The sequence below is a fragment of the Protopterus annectens genome, chromosome 9.part0 (assembly GCF_019279795.1).
Source record: "Protopterus annectens isolate FY-2018-M chromosome 9.part0, PAN1.0, whole genome shotgun sequence".
Taxonomy (NCBI): Eukaryota; Metazoa; Chordata; order Ceratodontiformes; family Protopteridae; genus Protopterus; species Protopterus annectens.
This window is the reverse complement of record NC_056743.1, coordinates 250,100,782-250,118,963: the sequence shown is the minus strand read 5'-3', so window position 1 is coordinate 250,118,963 and position 18,182 is coordinate 250,100,782. Positions and strand designations below refer to the sequence as shown.

The following is an 18,182-nucleotide window of genomic DNA, read 5'->3' as shown; positions in this document are numbered from 1 at the left end:
ATTTGGACACAATCACCCAGATGGCCTACCTCACGCCAGAGAAGCAGGGGCAACTAATTCAATACTTCAGAACACTAGCAAATTGCACCAGGCTGACTGCAAGGAAAATCCTGCAGGCTCTGTGATTCATGGCATCTTGCATCTTACTAATCCCATGTGCAAAGCTGCATATGAGAAAACTACAATGGTACCTAAAAAACATATAGTCTCGACACAGCCACAGTTTGGAAACAATAATACCACTAATTCCATGTCTGCAAAAGGAATTTCTGTGGTGGGCTCAAGCATGTCAAACAAACACAGGTCTTCCATTCAGCAAGCCTCAAGCAAATCAAGTCATCACAACAGATGCCTCGGACTAGCCTGGGGGGTGCACATGACAGACGCATTCAGGGCAAATGGTCCCAAAAAGAAAAGCACCTTCACATCAACCAAAAAGAAATGCTAGCAGTAATAAATGCTATTATAGCCTTCAAGGACCTCCTACAACCAGGTCAACTATTGATGAGAACGGACAACACCACAGTTATGTGGTACATAAACAAGCAGGGAGGAACACATTCTTACCCCCTATGCAGACTGGCCATGTCACTTTGGAACATGGCCATGGACTTGCAGATGGAACTACAAGCACAGTACTTGCCAGGCAAGGAAAACATGCTGGCAGACGACCTAAGCAGGAATATGACAGATCCACACGAATGGAAGTTGCATCCAAAAATTTTTACAGAAATAATCCAAGAATGGGGAAGGCCAGACATAGATCTCTTTGCCTCCCACAAAAATCATCAATTGACAAAATTCTGCTCAAGGATCTCCCATCCAAAGGCCTGGAGAGTTGGATGCTCTCTCTCTCAGTTGTACATCAATGACAGTTTATGCCTTCCCGCCTCTTCCTCTGCTGCCCATTCCTCTGCTGCCCAAAGTTTTATTGAAGACCAGAGCAGACAGACTAGAGATGATCCTCATTGCTCCAGACTGGCCAAGGCAACACTGGTACCCACTCCTGAGGAGCCTGATGCATTCCCCACCATGGACCCTGCCTCTAATGCCTCTTCTTCTGACTCAGCACAGCTTTAAAACTCTTCAGTCAGCTAAAAACACTCAATCTAGCCGCATGAAAGATTCCTTGGCATCACAGCAGGCCCTACTCTCCAAGGAGGTGCAGGAAGTCATTTTGGAGGCCAGAAGGCCATCAACTAGAAAAGCTTACTCCGCAAAATGGAAACGTTTTTGCGTCTGGAATGAGAAAAAGGGCGAGGACCCTGGAAAACTGAATTTACCTCAAATACTACAATATTTGGCGGAACTGCTAAGCAGTGGACTTTCGTTCTCCTCCATCAAAATCCATGCCTCAGCTATTTCTGCAGAATACAACACTGATCCACCTTTATTCGCTCACCCTCTCTTAAGACAGTTCCTCAGAGGGGCTAAGAATTTAAGACCTCCAAGGAAACAACCAATACCTGCTTGGGATCTTAATTTCATTCTGGATAAACTGACCTTGCCTCCTTTTGAGCCAGCTGCCTCATCAGATTTGCAATATTTGTCCTGGAAAACAGCTTTCCTTCTAGCTATCACTTCAGCTCGTAGAGTTTCAGAACTGCAGGCTCTCATGACTGTCCAGCCTTTTATCATCTTCCATCAGGACAGAGTTTCCTTACGAACCAACCCGTCCTTTATGCCTAAAGTGGTATCCAGGGTAGCTTTAAATCAGGCCATATATTTACCTACTTTTTATCCTAATCCTCAAAACAAGGGGGAGAGATTACTACATTCCTTGGTCATCCACAGACAACTGCGTTACTATTTGGACAGAACAAAGCCTTTCAGAAAAGCAGAACAGCTCTTTGTGGCCCATGCGGTAGGAGTTCAAGGAAAGCCAATTTCCAAACAGACAATCTCAAAATGGATAGCACACTGCATAACTTGCTATTCTTTTCATGGTAAAACTGTACCTACAGGCATTAGAACCCATTCCACCAGGGCCACAGCCACCTCTGCAGCCTTCCTCAGAGGAGTACCTACCAAGGATATTTTGGAAGCAGTCACTTGGAGTTCTGTGCATACCTTCTCCAAGCACTACAACCTACCATTATACTCCAAATCTAGAGCAGGCTTTGCCACTGCAGTCTTGCAGGGCATTTTGGCTCCTCCTAGTTCCACCTAGTGCCTACCGCCCCTTTCTTAGCTTTGGGATTCTACCCATCTGTTATGACTGCAGCTGTATGCACGATGAACATAGTACAGTTTTGTACCTACCATAAATGTAGATGTTCGAGTGCTAATACAGCTGCAGTCCAGGTTTCCCTCCCTTCTTCCCCTCTAGGGGTTGTCTTTTATGGTGTATTTGCTTGCAACTACTGTTTTTTGATTATATTGCATTGCATTCTTGCATAATTTTATGTATTGCCTTCCTTCTGGGGGCACCTGACATATGGGGCAAGAAAAACTGAAGAAAATGGCGTCGGCTGGTTCTTTTATACCCCTGTCGCACTGACGTCAGGGAAAAAGCGACGACAACCGACGCTGGACCTAGACTTCGGAATTCGGCCGACTGGGGACCCGCCTGACGGCAGGAGAACCCATTTGTTATGACTGCAGCTGTATTAGCACTCTAACATCTACCTTTATGGTAGGTACAAAACTGTACTTTTCCCGAGGTAGAGCGTCCTTTGGCTCTGCGGTGCTCCGGAATATCCTTCCATGAAGGCCACCCAAGACTTGGGTAGCTGGGGACTCTGTCCCACAGGTTGCTGACAAATGAAGTTCCTACTTCAGATTAAGAAGTTATGTACTCACCATAACGTTCCATCTGAGTAGGTATCTTCGATTGGATCGTCCATGTGTTAGCATATGTTCCCATTGGGACACCTGTTATCTGTTGTGCTATGGGGCAAGCTTGATCTGAGGTCAGTTAGGGCAGGCAGCGAATTATGGGTAAGGGGGAGGAGCTAGGAGCTCGGATCTATGCTATGTTAGAAGTTGCCGGCTCTGATCCGAGATCGGATCCGTATCCCACAGGTTGCAGACAAATGAAGATACCTACTCAGATGGAACGTTATGGTGAGTACATAACTTCTTATTACCCTCATTCCCTGCCTGCAACAGGAGTTTTGATGGTGGGCAAAAGCCTGTCACCTCAACACGGGACAGCCATTCACATTACCCACAGCCAGGCAGACATTGACAACAGATGCATTAGATTATGCCTGGGGGGCCCATATGGCAGGAAGATGTATTTGGGGCACATGGTCCGCAAGTCAAATGCATCTCCATATCAATCAAAAAGAGATGCTAGCTGTTCAGAATTCCCCGACATCCTTCAAGGATCTACTTCATCCAGGACAACTACTGGTAAAGACGGACAATACTACAGTCATGTGGTACATAAACAAGCAGAGGGGCACGCATTCCTACCCCCTCTGCAGACTAGCCATGAATTTGTGGGACACAGCACTGACTTATCAAGTACATCTGTAAGCACAATTTCTGCCAGGAAGGATTAATACTCTGGCAGACAAACTAAGCAGAAACTTAACGGATCCCCACGAGTGGAAATTGGATCCACAAGTCTTCAGCATGATGACAAGGAACTGGGGATGCCTGGACATAGACCTATTTGCCTCCACTCACAACTGCCAACTGCAGAGATTCTGCACAAGGACTTATCGCAAGCAAGCATGGAAAGTGGATGCTCTATCTTTCAGCTGGAAAAACCTAACAGTATATGCCTTTCCTCCTCTGCCTTTCCTCCCCAAGGTACTCCTCAAGGTCAGACAAGAGAAGCCAAAAATGATACTGATTGCCCCAGACTGGCCCCGCCAGCACTCGTACCCAATCCTAAAGAGCTTGTCTCAATGCCCAGCTTGGACGTTACCTCAAATTCCTCACTTATTGACCCAACAAGACAGTCCGATATTGCACAGCCAACTCCGGACCTTAAACCTGGCAGCCTGGCAGATAATGTAGCCATTCAAGACACACCTCTCTCTAAAGCAGTGATGGATGTTATTTTGGAGGCCAGGAGGCCTAGCTCCAGAAAAGCTTATGCAGAAAAATGGAAGAGATTCTGTGCTTGGAACCAGGCACAAGGTATTGAAACGACTGTTCCAAATATTCCTCAGATTTTGCAATACTTAACTGAGATGCTGGATAAAGGCCTTTCCTTTTCATCAATTAAAATTCATGCCTCTACCATTTCAGCTCATTACAATACAGAACCACCTGTTTTTTTCTCATCCATTTCTAAGGCAGTACCTCAGAGGGGCAAAAAATATAAGATCTCCAAGGGAGAGCACTATTACCTGCATGGGACCTCAACTATGTCTTGGAAAAACTCACACTGCCTCCATTTGAGCCAGCCTCTGCAGCTGATATGAAAACAGCTCTGCTCCTAGCAATAACCTCCGCTAGACGAGTCTCAGAGCTACAGGCACTCATGGCAGTGGAACCTTTTATCATTTTCCATCCTGACAGGGTTTCTCTAAGGACAAATCTTACATTTATGCCTAAGGTAGTGTCCAGTGTGGCCCTTAACCAAACAATTAATTTGCCTACCTTTTACCCAAACCCACAGAATAAGGGTGAGACTTCTGCATTCTTTGGACATTCACAGGCAGCTACGCTTCTACTTGCACAGAACCAAAGCTTTCAGAAAGACTGAACAACTTCTAGTGGCATATGCTGCAGGATCACAAGGAAAGCCGATCTCGAAACAGAGTATTTCAGAGTGGATAGGCCACTGCATTTGTTTCTGCTATTTACAGCATGGCAAATCAGTGCCTAAGGGAGTTAGGCCACATTCAACCAGAGCAGCAGCCACTTCAGCAGCCTTCCTCAGAGGAGTACCAACCAAAGACATCTTAGAGGCTGCAACTTGGAGTTCAGTGCATACTTTTACAAAGCACCATCACTTGCCTCTCTACTCTAAATCCAGGGCAGGCTTTGCCACTGCAGTTCTGCAGGGCCTGATAGCCTCTCCTAATCCTATTTAGCACCAGCCTCCCAACCATAGCTTTGGGGTTCAACCCAATTGTAATGAATGCAACAGTGAAGCACGATGGACATAGTACAGTTGTGTACCTACCATAAATGTAGATGTTAGAGTGTGTTCACTGTTGCAGTCCAGGTTACCCTCCCACCATCCACCTTTTCCTTGCTGGGACTTATCTGTACCTCTCTTCTATACAACCTATGTGGTGTATTTGCTTATAGATGAAGGAAAAGTTGTTTTTTGTGTATGCATGCTTATTGGCATAATTTAGCCTACCATTTTAGGGGCACCTGACATCTGGGGCTAGAAAAACTGAAGAAAATGGCGTCTGCTGCATCTTTTATACCCCTGGCACTGACGTCAGGGAGGAGGCGACAGCAACCGACGCTGGACCTTGACTTTGGAACTCTGGCAGACTGTGGGTAGCCTGCCAGCAGGATAACCCCAATTGTCATGACTGCAACAGTGAATACACACGAACATCTACATTTATGGTAGGTACACAACTGTACTTATTCTTATTTGGGATAATGTGTAATTAACGACCATGGAATGGGTAAGGCCAGCCTCTAACCGAAATGGGATAGGTTAATTAGAGCACGAAAAGGGAAACTGGCTAGGCTTAAAATGGCTTTTGAGGGCAGCTAGCCTAGTACTTGCCTATGAACGTATGGTAATTTATGTACTTCTGGCTTCTTAGAGTCGGAATTATTGCATGAGGGATGGGTAGTAGGCTTTGGTATGCTGTCAGGACTTTCGGCTATCCTTGGCAGGATATTCCATCAGTTATCAATTGGACATCTACTGTTTTGCTAAGTTCTTGCACAGCTGTACCTTCTCCTTGCCCCTTTCTTATTTTCAGCTTCAAGTCTCCATTAACAATTTTTTAAATTACTATAACACTGTGAATTTACCAAGTTTTTAACTTTTGATAGGGTTTTCTGTGCCTGTGATCATTGCCTGCTGTTATGAAATTTCAGGGTAAATTAGAAAGTTAGATTTTGAGGGTACCACCAGTATCTTATAGTAACTTTGTTATATAAAAATATGGATGGTCATCATTATTCATGTCTTGCATATTTCAAACTGTTACATGATTTGTAAATTCTGTAATATTGTTAGTTTTGTCAGTAGACACCGTATTTCCCAGAAAATAGTTTTCTATCACTTTGCCATTACTTGGTGTGGTTTTACCTGTGTGAAGTGAGATCCCAAAGTAGTAACTTTTTTTCTGGTTCTTATTTGCTGGTAAAGTTATTTGCATTCTCTGTCTTCTTGAAGCTCTTGATAAGCTCTGATTTAGAGTCTGTCTTTTGTTCAGGTGAAGAGCAGTGATGAAGCCATAATTCTTTGTAAAACTGCAATTGGTGCATTGAAACTGAATGTAGGAGAACTTCAGGTGACGAAGGTAAGCGTACATACATTATATCAGTTGTCTGCCTTCTAAAAGGTCATTTCACCTTTTTTGGCAGTAAGAATTGTTTTATTCAGTAGAAAGTAAATGTTCCTCATTAGTTAACAATCTGTTGGGTGTTAATCTACTTTGATTAATATGCCCTTTTGAGACCAAGAACCTAAATTTATAAATTCAATTTGCAGATTTGCTGTCTATATGATATGTTATCAGGTTGGGATAGATGAACTTTTTCCATACATTGTTCATTTTAACTTTCTACTGTCCTTCAGAATGATTGCATTTAAGAAAAATACCTACATGTTTACAATCATTTTTTCATGCATAGTTGTTGATGCAGGTTAAAGCACATGATTTATGTTTTTGACATTGTTTGCTGATGAAAACAGTTCCCATGATTCAGTGAGAAGAAACAAAACAAGCTAATAATAGAAGATGTTAAGTTATCAATCTCGCCTTCATTCTTGCTTGATGGGTTCGGAGCCGATCCTCGGCTCCGACTCGGCACTTTGCTATGCTCGAGAGTCACTTTTACCATCTCGAGGCAGCCCCATATCCCATGATGCAAGGCGGTAAGTACCCAGATCTCGTTTGCCGCTTCGCTGATGAGGTCCTCCTTTTGCCAGCTCCTGGTAAGCGTTAGTATTTAACTACTTTTTGCCCCAAAAATTTAAAATTTTCATTTTTCTTTAGAATACCTCCTGATGTCCTTCATGGATGCATCTGCAGTCATAACAACTGGGTTGTCCTGTCGTCAGGCAGCCCTGCAGTCGGCCGGATTCCAAAGTCCGGGTCCGGCTTCGGCTGATGTCGCACTTCACCTGACATCATCTCTGCTGGTCTCCGGGTATAAAGGCATCAGCCGACGCCATTTTCTTCAGTCTTTCTTGCCGCGTGGCGCCCGAAGCAGAAGCTGTTCGCAAGTGCCGGTCGGTCGGATCCAGAGATTTCTACTACCGAATACTACTTCGAAGACTTCTAAAAAGCTAAGTACCCCGTTGGGGACTCTTTCTTGCCTCAGCCGATGTCAGAAAAAGTGAATAACTGTTTAACTTGTGGGAAACAAATACCTCATAAAGATTTCCACTCTTACTGTTTGCCTTGTTTAGGCCCAGACCATGACGTAGCAGCCTGTTCGGCCTGTGCTTCATTCAACCGAGCGCTTAGGCGTCGGTCGGAGTTCGCTGAACAGTTTTTCGGTTCAGAATTTGCGTACATTATGCCGTCGGATCCTCCGACTACCCAAATTGTTAAAAAACGCAAAGAAAAAGACCGACACTCGCGGTCCACGGTTTCGGCCGAAACCATGGTGAAGCAAACCGAGTGTCTCGGTTTTGGCCGAAACCGAGAAAACTGATCAAAGCACAGCTGAATCTTTGACTACTTCTGAGGTTCCTGCTACCTTACTTGAATCGGCCTCTAAAATTTTACCTACTACAGTGGCTTCTAGTGAATTATCTGACACCATCCCTTTGGATGTCTCTACCCCAGCACGTGGTGCTGCTAGGCCTCCTGCAGCCATGTCCATTAAGGCCTTTGCCAGGGCTAAAGCAGCCAAGTCTACTAAATCAGTGCCTGTTAAACCCCCTTCAACCAGGCCTACTTCTAGTTCACAAATGCTTACTCTGGCAGAAGATTTAATATCCTTAATTAGGGGATCTCAATCTCACCCAGACAGGGCCTCTCAGCCCCCAGAGAAGAGACCTAGGGCAGAGCCCCCCGAGCCTGTGTCCTCTGATTCTGCGGATGACTCAGATATTACAGACCAGCCAGAGGCTCCTTTCTCCAATTATGAAGACTCAGATGCTGAAGAATCCATTCCAGCTGCTTCTCCACCTGAAGAATTCTCATTTGGGGAAACCTTACATGCCATCTGAGAACAATTCCAATGGCAGCAACAGGATTTCTCAGATTCCAGAAAAAGACTTAGGACTTTTCTGCACCTTCCACAACACAGGCCCTTAGCTATACCTCCTGTCCTCCCTGTTGTGGACGATGCCTTTAATGATGTCTGCTCTGCACCAGATTCCTTACCTCCAGCCCCTGCCAAACCAGACAGATTTTACAGGGTACCAGACACGCATCATCACCTATACAAGGCCCCACTTGCAGACCCCGAAACTATATCCCAGGGGCCTAAGGCAGTAGCCTCGACCACAGCAAATAACCCTATTCCTTCTGAAAGGGAAGCCAGGTCTTTAGACAGATGGGGCAAAAAAGTTTATACCTCAGCTACTCTCTCAGCTAGAGCTTTAAACTGTCAGTTTCACATGATACAATACCAAGAGTTTATGCTTGATCAGTTAACTAAAAAACTATCCTCTGATGACTCTATAGATAAGAAATATGTATTAGAAATGGTAAATAACATACAACAGGTTAGTAACCATTCCTTAAAATGTGGCTATGATGCACTGGAGGCTTCATTTAGATCAGCCATGACTGGCACAGTGATAAGAAGACATGCATGGCTGAAAGAACAAGTCTTACGGGATCATGTTAAAGCTAAGTTATTAGATGCTCCTATGGATAAGACCAGTTTGTTTGGTACACCTGCCCAGCAGGTAATGAAGAAAATGGAAGAAAAGGCAAAATCTGTTCAAGCGGTTAAAGATTTCTTGCAGGTTCAGCCCCAAGGTTTAGCAGGAACTGGCCTGCCAAAATTGGTCCTTTCCTGACTCCACAAGATCCCAAAGGGGCAGGAATAGCCGTTCCAGAGGCAGACACCAATCCAGAGGAGGTGCCTACAGAGGACGACAGTGGCAAGGTAATAACAGAGGCACAGACTCAGCCACTACCACTACAACAGCACAATCACAGTGACTTAACTCTACATCCGCCTACCAGGGAACAAATAGCAGCTCCATTAGGCGGAAAATTTACCTTATTTTCGAAAAACTGGCACTACATCACAAAAGACAAGTGGATTTTGCAAACCATAGACCAAGGTTACCGGTTTCACTTTCACACTTTACCAGTCAAAAGAGGAATGCCAAACCTGCCTCCAAATCAAAAAACAGAAGCTCTACAGCAGATAATGCAATTAGCAAAGATGAGAGCTGTGGAAAGAGTGCCAATAACAGAACAAGGCAAAGGATTTTACTCCAGACTATTCCTAGTTCCAAGAAAGGAAAAAAGTTGGAGACCTATTCTCGACCTGTCCACCTTAAATACTTACATCATTGTCCCAAAATTCAAAATGCTGACCCTACAGCAACTTCTTCCCATGCTGGGCAAGGAGTGTTGGCTGGTAACTCTAGATCTCAAGGAGGCATACCTGCACGTCCCCATTCGACCTATTTGCAGAAGTTACCTCAGATTTCTTGCAGGATCAGAGCATTATCAATTCTCAGCATTGCCCTTTGGCTTATCTACTGCGCCCAGAGTATTCACAAAATGCCTGGCATAAGTAATCGCCCACTGCAGACTACAGGGAATCCAAATTTATCCATACCTGGACGACTGCCTGCTACAAGGGGACAACAAAAGCAAGCTGACAACAGATTTACAAAGGGTCATTTACTTGCTACAAGCACTGGGATACACAGTCAATTTACAAAAGTCAAGGCTGATACCATCCCAAACAAGGACATTCCTGGTGAATTGGACACTGTAAAACAAATGGCATTCCTAACCGCAGAAAAACAAAAAGAACTCCCTCTTTACTTCTTGGCTCTAACAAAACAGAACAAGTTAACAGCAAGAAAAGTCCTGCAGGCCTTGGGCTACATGGCATCATGCATAATCCTGGTTCCACATGCCAGACTACATATGAGAAAACTACAGTGGTACCTAAGGAATTTATGGTCCCAACACAGGCACAGCCTAGAAGCAGAAATTCCACTAATCCCATGCCTAAAACAGGAGTTCCTATGGTGGGCACAAGCATGCCAGTCAAACCCAGGCCTACCCTTTCACAGCTATCAAGCTAGCCAGACAATCACAACAGACGCCTCAGACCTAGGATGGGGGGCTCACATGCTGGACAAATGCGTACAAGGATTGTGGACGCAGGAATAAATCCACCTGCACATCAACCTAAAAGAAATGCTGGCAGTAAAACTGGCAATCCAAAATTTCAGACCATTTCTCAAAGAGGGCCATTTGATGATAAGGACAGACAACACCACAGTCATGTGGTACATCAACAAGCAGGGAGGCACTCATTCATACCCCCTATGCAGAATGACTTTGGAGCTTTGGAACCTGGCACTCGGCTACAACATCCAGTTACAGGCAATATTTGTACCGGGAAAGGACAATACTCTAGCAGACATATTGAGCAGAACCACATCGGATGCCCACGAATGGATGCTACACCTGGACATCTTCAAGACCATCTCAAAGAAATGGGGAAGACCACAGATCTATTCGCTTCCCCTCTCAATCACCAACTCAAAAAATTCTGCACAAGGACATTCCACCCACTTGCATGGAAAGTGGATTTGCTCTCCTTCAGCTGGAAAGGTCTAACAGCATATGCATTTCCACCTCTTCCCTTGATACACAAGGTATTACTAAAAATCAAGGAGGAACGTCCAAGGATAACCCTGATAGCTCCAAACTGGCCAAGACAACACTGGTACCCATTACTGAGGAGCATGTCTCGGGACAACATGTGGCCAATACCCCTGATGCCTTTGATGTTAACTCAGAACAACTACAGCATCATGCATCCAAACCTAAAACGTTGCAACTGACTGCATGGAACATCACATAGCAGCAACTAACCCAGAACTTTCCCAAAGGGTTAAAGACATTATCCTTGAAGCCCAGACCTTCAACAAGAAGGAACTATGCAGGAAAATGGAAAAGGTTTGTCATTTGGAGCACTGAAAGAGGAAAAGATGTGTCAATTATAGATATGGCTAACATTCTGGAGTATCTGGCAGAGCTTCTACATACAGGCCTGTCCTATTCCTCCATCAAGATACATGCATCAGCTATTTCAGCAGAATACAGCTTTGATCCACCTGTCTTTTCACCCTTTACTCAGGCAGTTCCTCAGAGGAATCAAGAATGTAAAACCTCCTAGGAAACCACCATTGCCAGCTTGGGATTTGAACTTTGTGCTAGAAAAATTGACACTCACCTTTTGAACCAGCAGCTACAGCGGACCTACAGCATCTATCGTGGAAAACTGCTTTCCTACTGGCAATAACCTCAGCAAGGAGGGTCTCTGAACTTCAGGCCCTAATGGCGGTACAGCCCTTCCTAATCTTCCACCAAGATAGAGTGTCCATGAGGACTAATCCTACGTTTATGCCTAAGGTGATATCCAGAGTGTCTTTAAACCAGGCAATCCACCTACCTACCTTCTTTCCCAACCCACAAAACAGAGGGAAAGAATGCTGCATTCCTTGGATGTACATAGACAGTTACGCTACTACCTGGACAGAAAAAAAGTAGCAGAAAAACTGACCAGCTTTTTGTAGCCTATGCAACAGGAAGGGAAGGAAAAGCAATTTCCAAACAGACAATCTCCAAATGGATAGGAAATTGCATACGGTTCTGTTACTCCTTCCATGGAAAACCAATTCCACAGAACATAAGGCCTCATTCTACAAGGGCAACAGCCACTACCACAGCCTTCCTACGAGGTGTGGCAACCAAGGACATTATTGAGGCGGCTACTTGGACCTCCGTGCATACATTTGCCAAGCATTATAACTTACCAATGTACTCCAGATCCCGAGCAGGGTTTGCCACTGCTGTGCTGCAAGGGATCCTAACCACACCATAATCTAAATTTTTCCTCCTCCCTTAGTTGGCTATGGTATTCTACCCAGTTGTTATGACTGCAGATGCATCCATGAAGGACATAGTACAGTTTTGTACCTACCATAAATGTAGATGTCCGAACTGGATAGCATCTGCAGTCAGGATTACCCTCCCTCCTTCCCCTCTGTGGTACTCCTAGGGTATTTACCCTCCTAATAGCTAGCTAGTGGGGGGAGTCTCTTATGGTGTATTTGTTTGTATATATGTACATACATGCTTATTTTCTGAGTTTGCCTTCTATCCTTTTGGAAACATTGGCATTTATCCAAAATTTAGCCTTCCAGGAAGGGCAACTGGCATCTGGGGCAAGAAACACTGAAGAAAATGGCGTTGGCTGATGCCTTTATACCCGGAGACCAGCAGAGATGACGTCGGGTGAAGTGCGACATCAGCCGAAGCCGGACCCGGACTTTGGAATCCGGCCGACTGCAGGGCTGCCTGACGACAGGACAACCCAGTTGTTATGACTGCAGATGCTATCCAGTTCGGACATCTACATTTATGGTAGGTACAAAACTGTACTTTTTACTTAGTTATAAGCCCTTTTCTGACTAAAATTATATTTCCTTCCCCTTCTTTTAGTCAGGCCTTCATTCCCTCCCACCCCCCACCCCCCCTGTTAGGGTGTGTGTGTGTGAGAGGTTAGTTACTATATTTTAGATAACTTTAGTTGTCTGATTGGGACTGTGTTGTTGTGTACTGCTTGTGTACAACTATGTCCAAAGAAAGGGTCTCAGGCTTTAAGAAGTGTGACTCGTGCTGTCAGAAGATGTCTCTGACACTGTCACATTTCTTGTTTATATTGCCTGGGACCTCTCCACCTGCAGAACTCCTGTGCAATTTGTCATTCCTTTAGCCAGAGAGTCCTGCAGGAGAGGAGAAATAAGCTGATTTTAAGGGGTCTCCTTAAACCGGAGGGCTCTCCGGCCAAATCGGCTCCGAGCAAGACTTCTAAGTCTTCTAAGGCCCAGGCTTCTGTATCTAAGCCGGTGGCCTCTGCTCCGACTCCTTCGGAGTCGAGATCGGCTCCGGCTGGATACTCCGTGCCGATACTGTTATGGTCACATCGGTGTCGGCTCCGACCACCATGTGGCTCAGGCTTCGGTGTCGGCGCCGACACCGTTACTGTTATGTCTGTATCGGCTCCGGCTGGAGCCGATGCATCGAGACTTTCATTCGGAGCCGAAAAGTCCTCGGCTCCGACTGGATCTGTGGTTTCTTCGGCTCCGATGGTTCCTTCGAGGAAGAGGTCCAGGTCCCCTTCCTTGGAACTGATACTCTCGTCTCCGGCCTCACCTCTCCTCTCGGAGCGGAGCCATCGGACCCGATCATCTAGGTCGTCCAGGCTTTCAGACCATGATTTAGAGAGGGTGGTAAGTAGATTATTGAAATCACAGGCACTAGCCCAGATGCTGCATAGTCCGTCTCAACAGACGACTATTAGTCCACATCCTCTTCAAGTTCCTCCTTCGACTCTACCTCAGAGTTTGGAGCTGGAGTCTTCGGGGATAGTTACTGCTATGGCTGAGGGGCGGATACCCCCCCCCTTCTGCACCCTCTGCATCTACTCTTATCTCCTCTTCGAGACCTTCCTTGGAGGGATTCGGTGGTCTGGCTTCCCTGGTCTCCTCCGAGGGGGTGAGTGGCATCGGACCCTTGTCCGACCCGCTCTTCCCTTGGAGCCTCGGCCTTGGTGAGCTCGGCTCCGACATCTGCCTCGAGCCTTCCCTTTCAGTGGGCCCTGGAGTCGGTTTCTTGAACGGGTTCTCTCGGACCTCCCTGGGAGGGCCTTGAGGTGATGAAGAGTGTGCTGGCCACTGGGCTCAGCCAGCAGTCCATTCCCTTAGCTCCTCCCTCTACAGTGCCTGTCGATATCTCTTCCATCTCTCTTGCTCCGGACCCAGAGATCCACCGCCTCAGGTTTCCCCACTGGGAATAACCCCCTCTTCCGAGGATTCTCCTGATCAGTCAGGAGATCCTCCGCGCAAGAGGACTTGTAAGAGGAAGCACCTGGACTCCCCTGAGTCTATCACTTCAGATACCGACTTAGATGAGTCAGAGGGATCCCCAAGATCCCCCTCTGAGGATGTCTCCTTCTCAGACATCCTAGAACTCCTAAAACAGAGGGGAAACTGGCCTCCACAAATCCCTCTGAGGATGAGTCGGTATACCTAGAGGCGTTTGGATCTCGGCCCTCCACCTCCTGGGTGTCTCCGCCTTTCGACCCCCTTATGGAGGTTATTGCTCGAAAGGCTTGGGCTGCTCCTGACTCTGTAGAGCCAGTTCCTAGGAGGCAGTCTAAATTTATTACTGCCCCTTCGGAAAAGCAATTCCTTCTAAGGTGTCCCTGTTGATGCCATGGTGGTGGCGGCTGCCACTAAGAAGGAACTTGCAGATCCTTCCGTACCAATCCATCCTCCTTATAAGGATGCTAGGACCATGGATAGGTATGGCAAGTGGATGTTCTCTTCAGCGACCTTTGCTATGCGCTCGCTGAACTACTTATGTCACTTCACCAGACTCCAAAGGGACATCCTTAAGGAACTAGGTGAAGTAGTACAGGATCCTACGGCTGCAGGGGCTCAAGAGAAAATTGCTTCTCAGCTAGGAATCCTTAATTCTATAGCTAACTCCTCCATGCGACTGATATCACATGCAGCAGATGGAGCGAGTAGAGCCGCAGGTACAGGGGTGGCTCTTAGACGTCAATCCTGGATGCGGCTCTGAAATTTTGCAGATCCCTTTAAGGCGTCCTTCACAAACTCTCCCTTTGATGGGTCAGCTTTGTTCGGCCCTCAAGTGAAGGATACATTGACCAGGTGTGAACAGGATGGCAAGACTCTTTCTGCCGTAGGGGTCCGTTTTTCCACCCCTTCTAGACCTTACCCCAAAGGACAGAAGGGTGGAAAGGTGTGGTTCCGCAAATCCCAAGGAGTCACGCCGGATACACGTGGTCAGTTTACCCCTAGAGGCAGAGGGGGTAATAATAACAGACGCCACTCTAGAGGCAGAGGGGGTCCACAGAACCAGGGAAGCAGAGAGCCTCTCTCTGACAAGCCCTTCCAGCATCCCTGAGATGTTGCCCGACTGTCCATCCTTGGAGGCAGTCGGGGGAAGACTATCGCTGTACCCAGAAGCTTGGCGATGTTCTTCATCTCACATTGCTGCAGTCCTTACACTTGGGTAGTCCGCTGTCCTCGGTCGGCCCGAATATCAAAGTATTAGGCTGACGTCAGTCAAGGCGCTTAAGACTGACATCAGGACGTCAGGGTACAAATGCGCATGACCGACGTCATATCCTCAGTCTTTTTTGCCGCATGGTCCGATGCAGAAGCAGCGTTGCAAGTGCCGTTCGGCGTTCTGAAATTTTTCGAATTCGGAGTTTCAGACAGAGTCAAAGTTGGCTAAGTACACCGTTGGGGAACATTTTAGTTTTTTCTTGCCTCAGTGGTTTACCGGATGTCAGAAAAAGTGAATAACTGTATTTCTTGTGGGAAACAGATACCGCATAGAGATTATCATACTTTGTGTATTCCTTGTTTGGGGCCTGAGCACGACGTTGTTGGGTGTCGCTTTTGTGCTAGGTTCAATAAGCGCACTATTAAGCGAAGGTTAGATTGTGCCAGGTTGGTCTTTGGGAAGCGGTGCAATTATAAGATGCCGTCGGATGCTCCGCCCGCTTCTTCGAAGAAGCGTAAAGACAAAGCAGCTAAACCCAGGCAAGACGAGTCGTCCGTACCGGACGCCGGTTCTTTAGAGGCGTCAGTGGAACCGGTGGTTCCGCCGGAGGCTTCTCTGGAGTCCCAGGGGGAGACTTTGTTATTGCAGGATGTGGCCTCTCAGGAGGCAGGTCAGGCTGAAGGGGCTTCTCAGGTTACTGTACTCCCCTCCCTTCCTAAGGTGGTTAGGCCCTCTCCTTCTGTTTCTAAGGCTTCTCCCAGAGGCAGGCCAGGTTTAGCTTCTGTTGGTGTCACTCCTAGTTCTACAGGATCTGTGCCCAAGAAGCACATGCTTAAAATGGCAGAAGATTTAATTACTTTGATTAGAGGTTCTTTGCCCCCCCAGATAAGAGGCCTAGGGTGGAACCAGAGTTGGGGAGTTTTGAGCAGGCTTCAGATGTTTCAGAGTCTTGCTGAAGACTTGCAGGAGTACTCTCCTTATTCTGATTCTGATGCAGATGATTCAACTCCTTCTGCTTCCCCTCCAGAGGATTTTTCTTTTTCAGAGACTCTTCATTCCATGAGGGAACATTTTAAGTGGGAAGGTCTGGACTTCTCTGATTCCAGGAAAAGGCTTAGGGAATTTTTGCTTTTACCCCAGCATAGGCCTTTGGCTATACCTCCTGTTCTGGATGTTGTGGAAGATGTGTTTGCAGAGGCTTCTCTTAATCCTGATTCTTTGCCTCCTGCTCCTGTTAAACCGGATAGGTATTACAGGGTGCCTGAGGCTCATAAATATCTTTATAAGAGTTCTAGGGCGGACCCAGAAACTGTTAGTCAGGGACCTAAGGGTGTCAAGGCCTCTGTTGTAAAAAAATCCGGTTCCTCCAGATAAAGAGGCCAGAGCTTTGGATAGATGGGGAAAGAAAGTCTATACTACTTCCACCTTAGCTATGAGGGCTTTGAATTGCCAGTTTCACATGTTGAAATACCAAAACTATCTTCTTTCTCAATTGAAGTCTAAGGTAGATGCTCTGGCGGAAGGCATTGAGTGTAAAGAATTACAAGATTTAGTACATGTTTCTGAACAGGTGGGTAAGCATTCTTTACAATGTGGTTTTGATGCTGTACAGGCCTCGTCTAGGGTGGCTGCCACTGGGTCAGTTCTTCGCAGGCACGCCTGGCTGAGGGATCAGAATTTATCTGAACATGTTAAGACCAGGATTTTGGATGCTCCTTTACAGTCGGATGTGTTGTTTGGTTCACCTGTGGAGTCAGTCTTGAAGAAAATGGAGGACAAGGCTAAGTCTATGCAGACTGTTAAAGATTTTTTGCAAGTTCAGCCTCCAAAGTTTAGTAGGAATTGGCCTGCTAAGGGGTGGACGTACCCTTCTTATGATTCACAGTCTAGGGGTAGATCTAGACGTGGTAGGGGCAGAGCTCAGAGCTCCTTCAGACCTAGAACAGGGAGTTCTCCTGCACATTCTTCGGGTGAGGGCAGGGGCCAGTCCTTTCGTAAACAGGCCCAATGGCCTACCTTTTCAGCTGCCAGATCCTTCTTGCATGGCAGCACCTTTGGGAGGAAGGTTGGCACTCTTCAAGGAAAATTGGAGTTTGATTACCCAAGACAGATGGGTATTAGATATCATACACCAAGGTTACAGGTTTTATTTCCATACCTTGCCTCCTTTCAAAGGCATGCCGGACGTTCCTCCTCAGCAAAGATTAGAGGTTCACAAACAAATTTCTATGCTGCTCCATATAGGGGCCATACAACCGGTCCCTCTGCCAGAAGTGGGCCTAGGATTTTATTCTCGCCTGTTCCTAGTACCAAAGAAGGGGAACACGTGGAGACCAATTCTGGATTTATCTATCCTCAACACTTATCTGGACATTCCCAAGTTCAAAATGTTGACGTTACAACAGCTTTTACCTCTGCTGGGCAAAGATCACTGGATGGTGACTCTGGATCTCAAGGAGGCTTACCTTCATGTTCCTATCAGACTGAGTTGCAGGAAGTATCTGCGTTTTCGAGCTGGGACTTCTCACTATCAGTTCTCTGCATTGCCCTTTGGCTTATCTACTGCGCCCAGAGTGTTCATGAAGGTTCTGGCTCCGGTGAATAGCTTTCTTCAGGCTAAGAGGAATACAGATCTATCCTTATTTGGACGATTGCCTGATTCTGGCCCAAGGAAAGGACGAACTTCATCATTTACAATATGTGATAGCAGTGCTAAGATGCCTGGGGTATTCTGTGAACGAAATAAAGTCCAGTCTAGTACCCTCTCAGGACATGTGCTTTCTGGGTGTGAGACTGAATACAGCATCCCAG

General features: G+C 46.3%; 1 protein-coding gene across 1 annotated transcript in view; it reads left to right on the top strand.

Moving 5' to 3' along the window:
• The window catches only part of PSMD13 (proteasome 26S subunit, non-ATPase 13), an 890,326-nt gene that overhangs the window by 333,235 nt on the left and 538,909 nt on the right, over positions 1–18,182 (top strand). Inside the window, exon 6 of the mRNA XM_044082827.1 lies at positions 6,318–6,404. Within this exon, the coding sequence (XP_043938762.1) occupies positions 6,318–6,404 (87 nt within the window). The remainder of the gene's footprint in view (positions 1–6,317; positions 6,405–18,182) is intronic.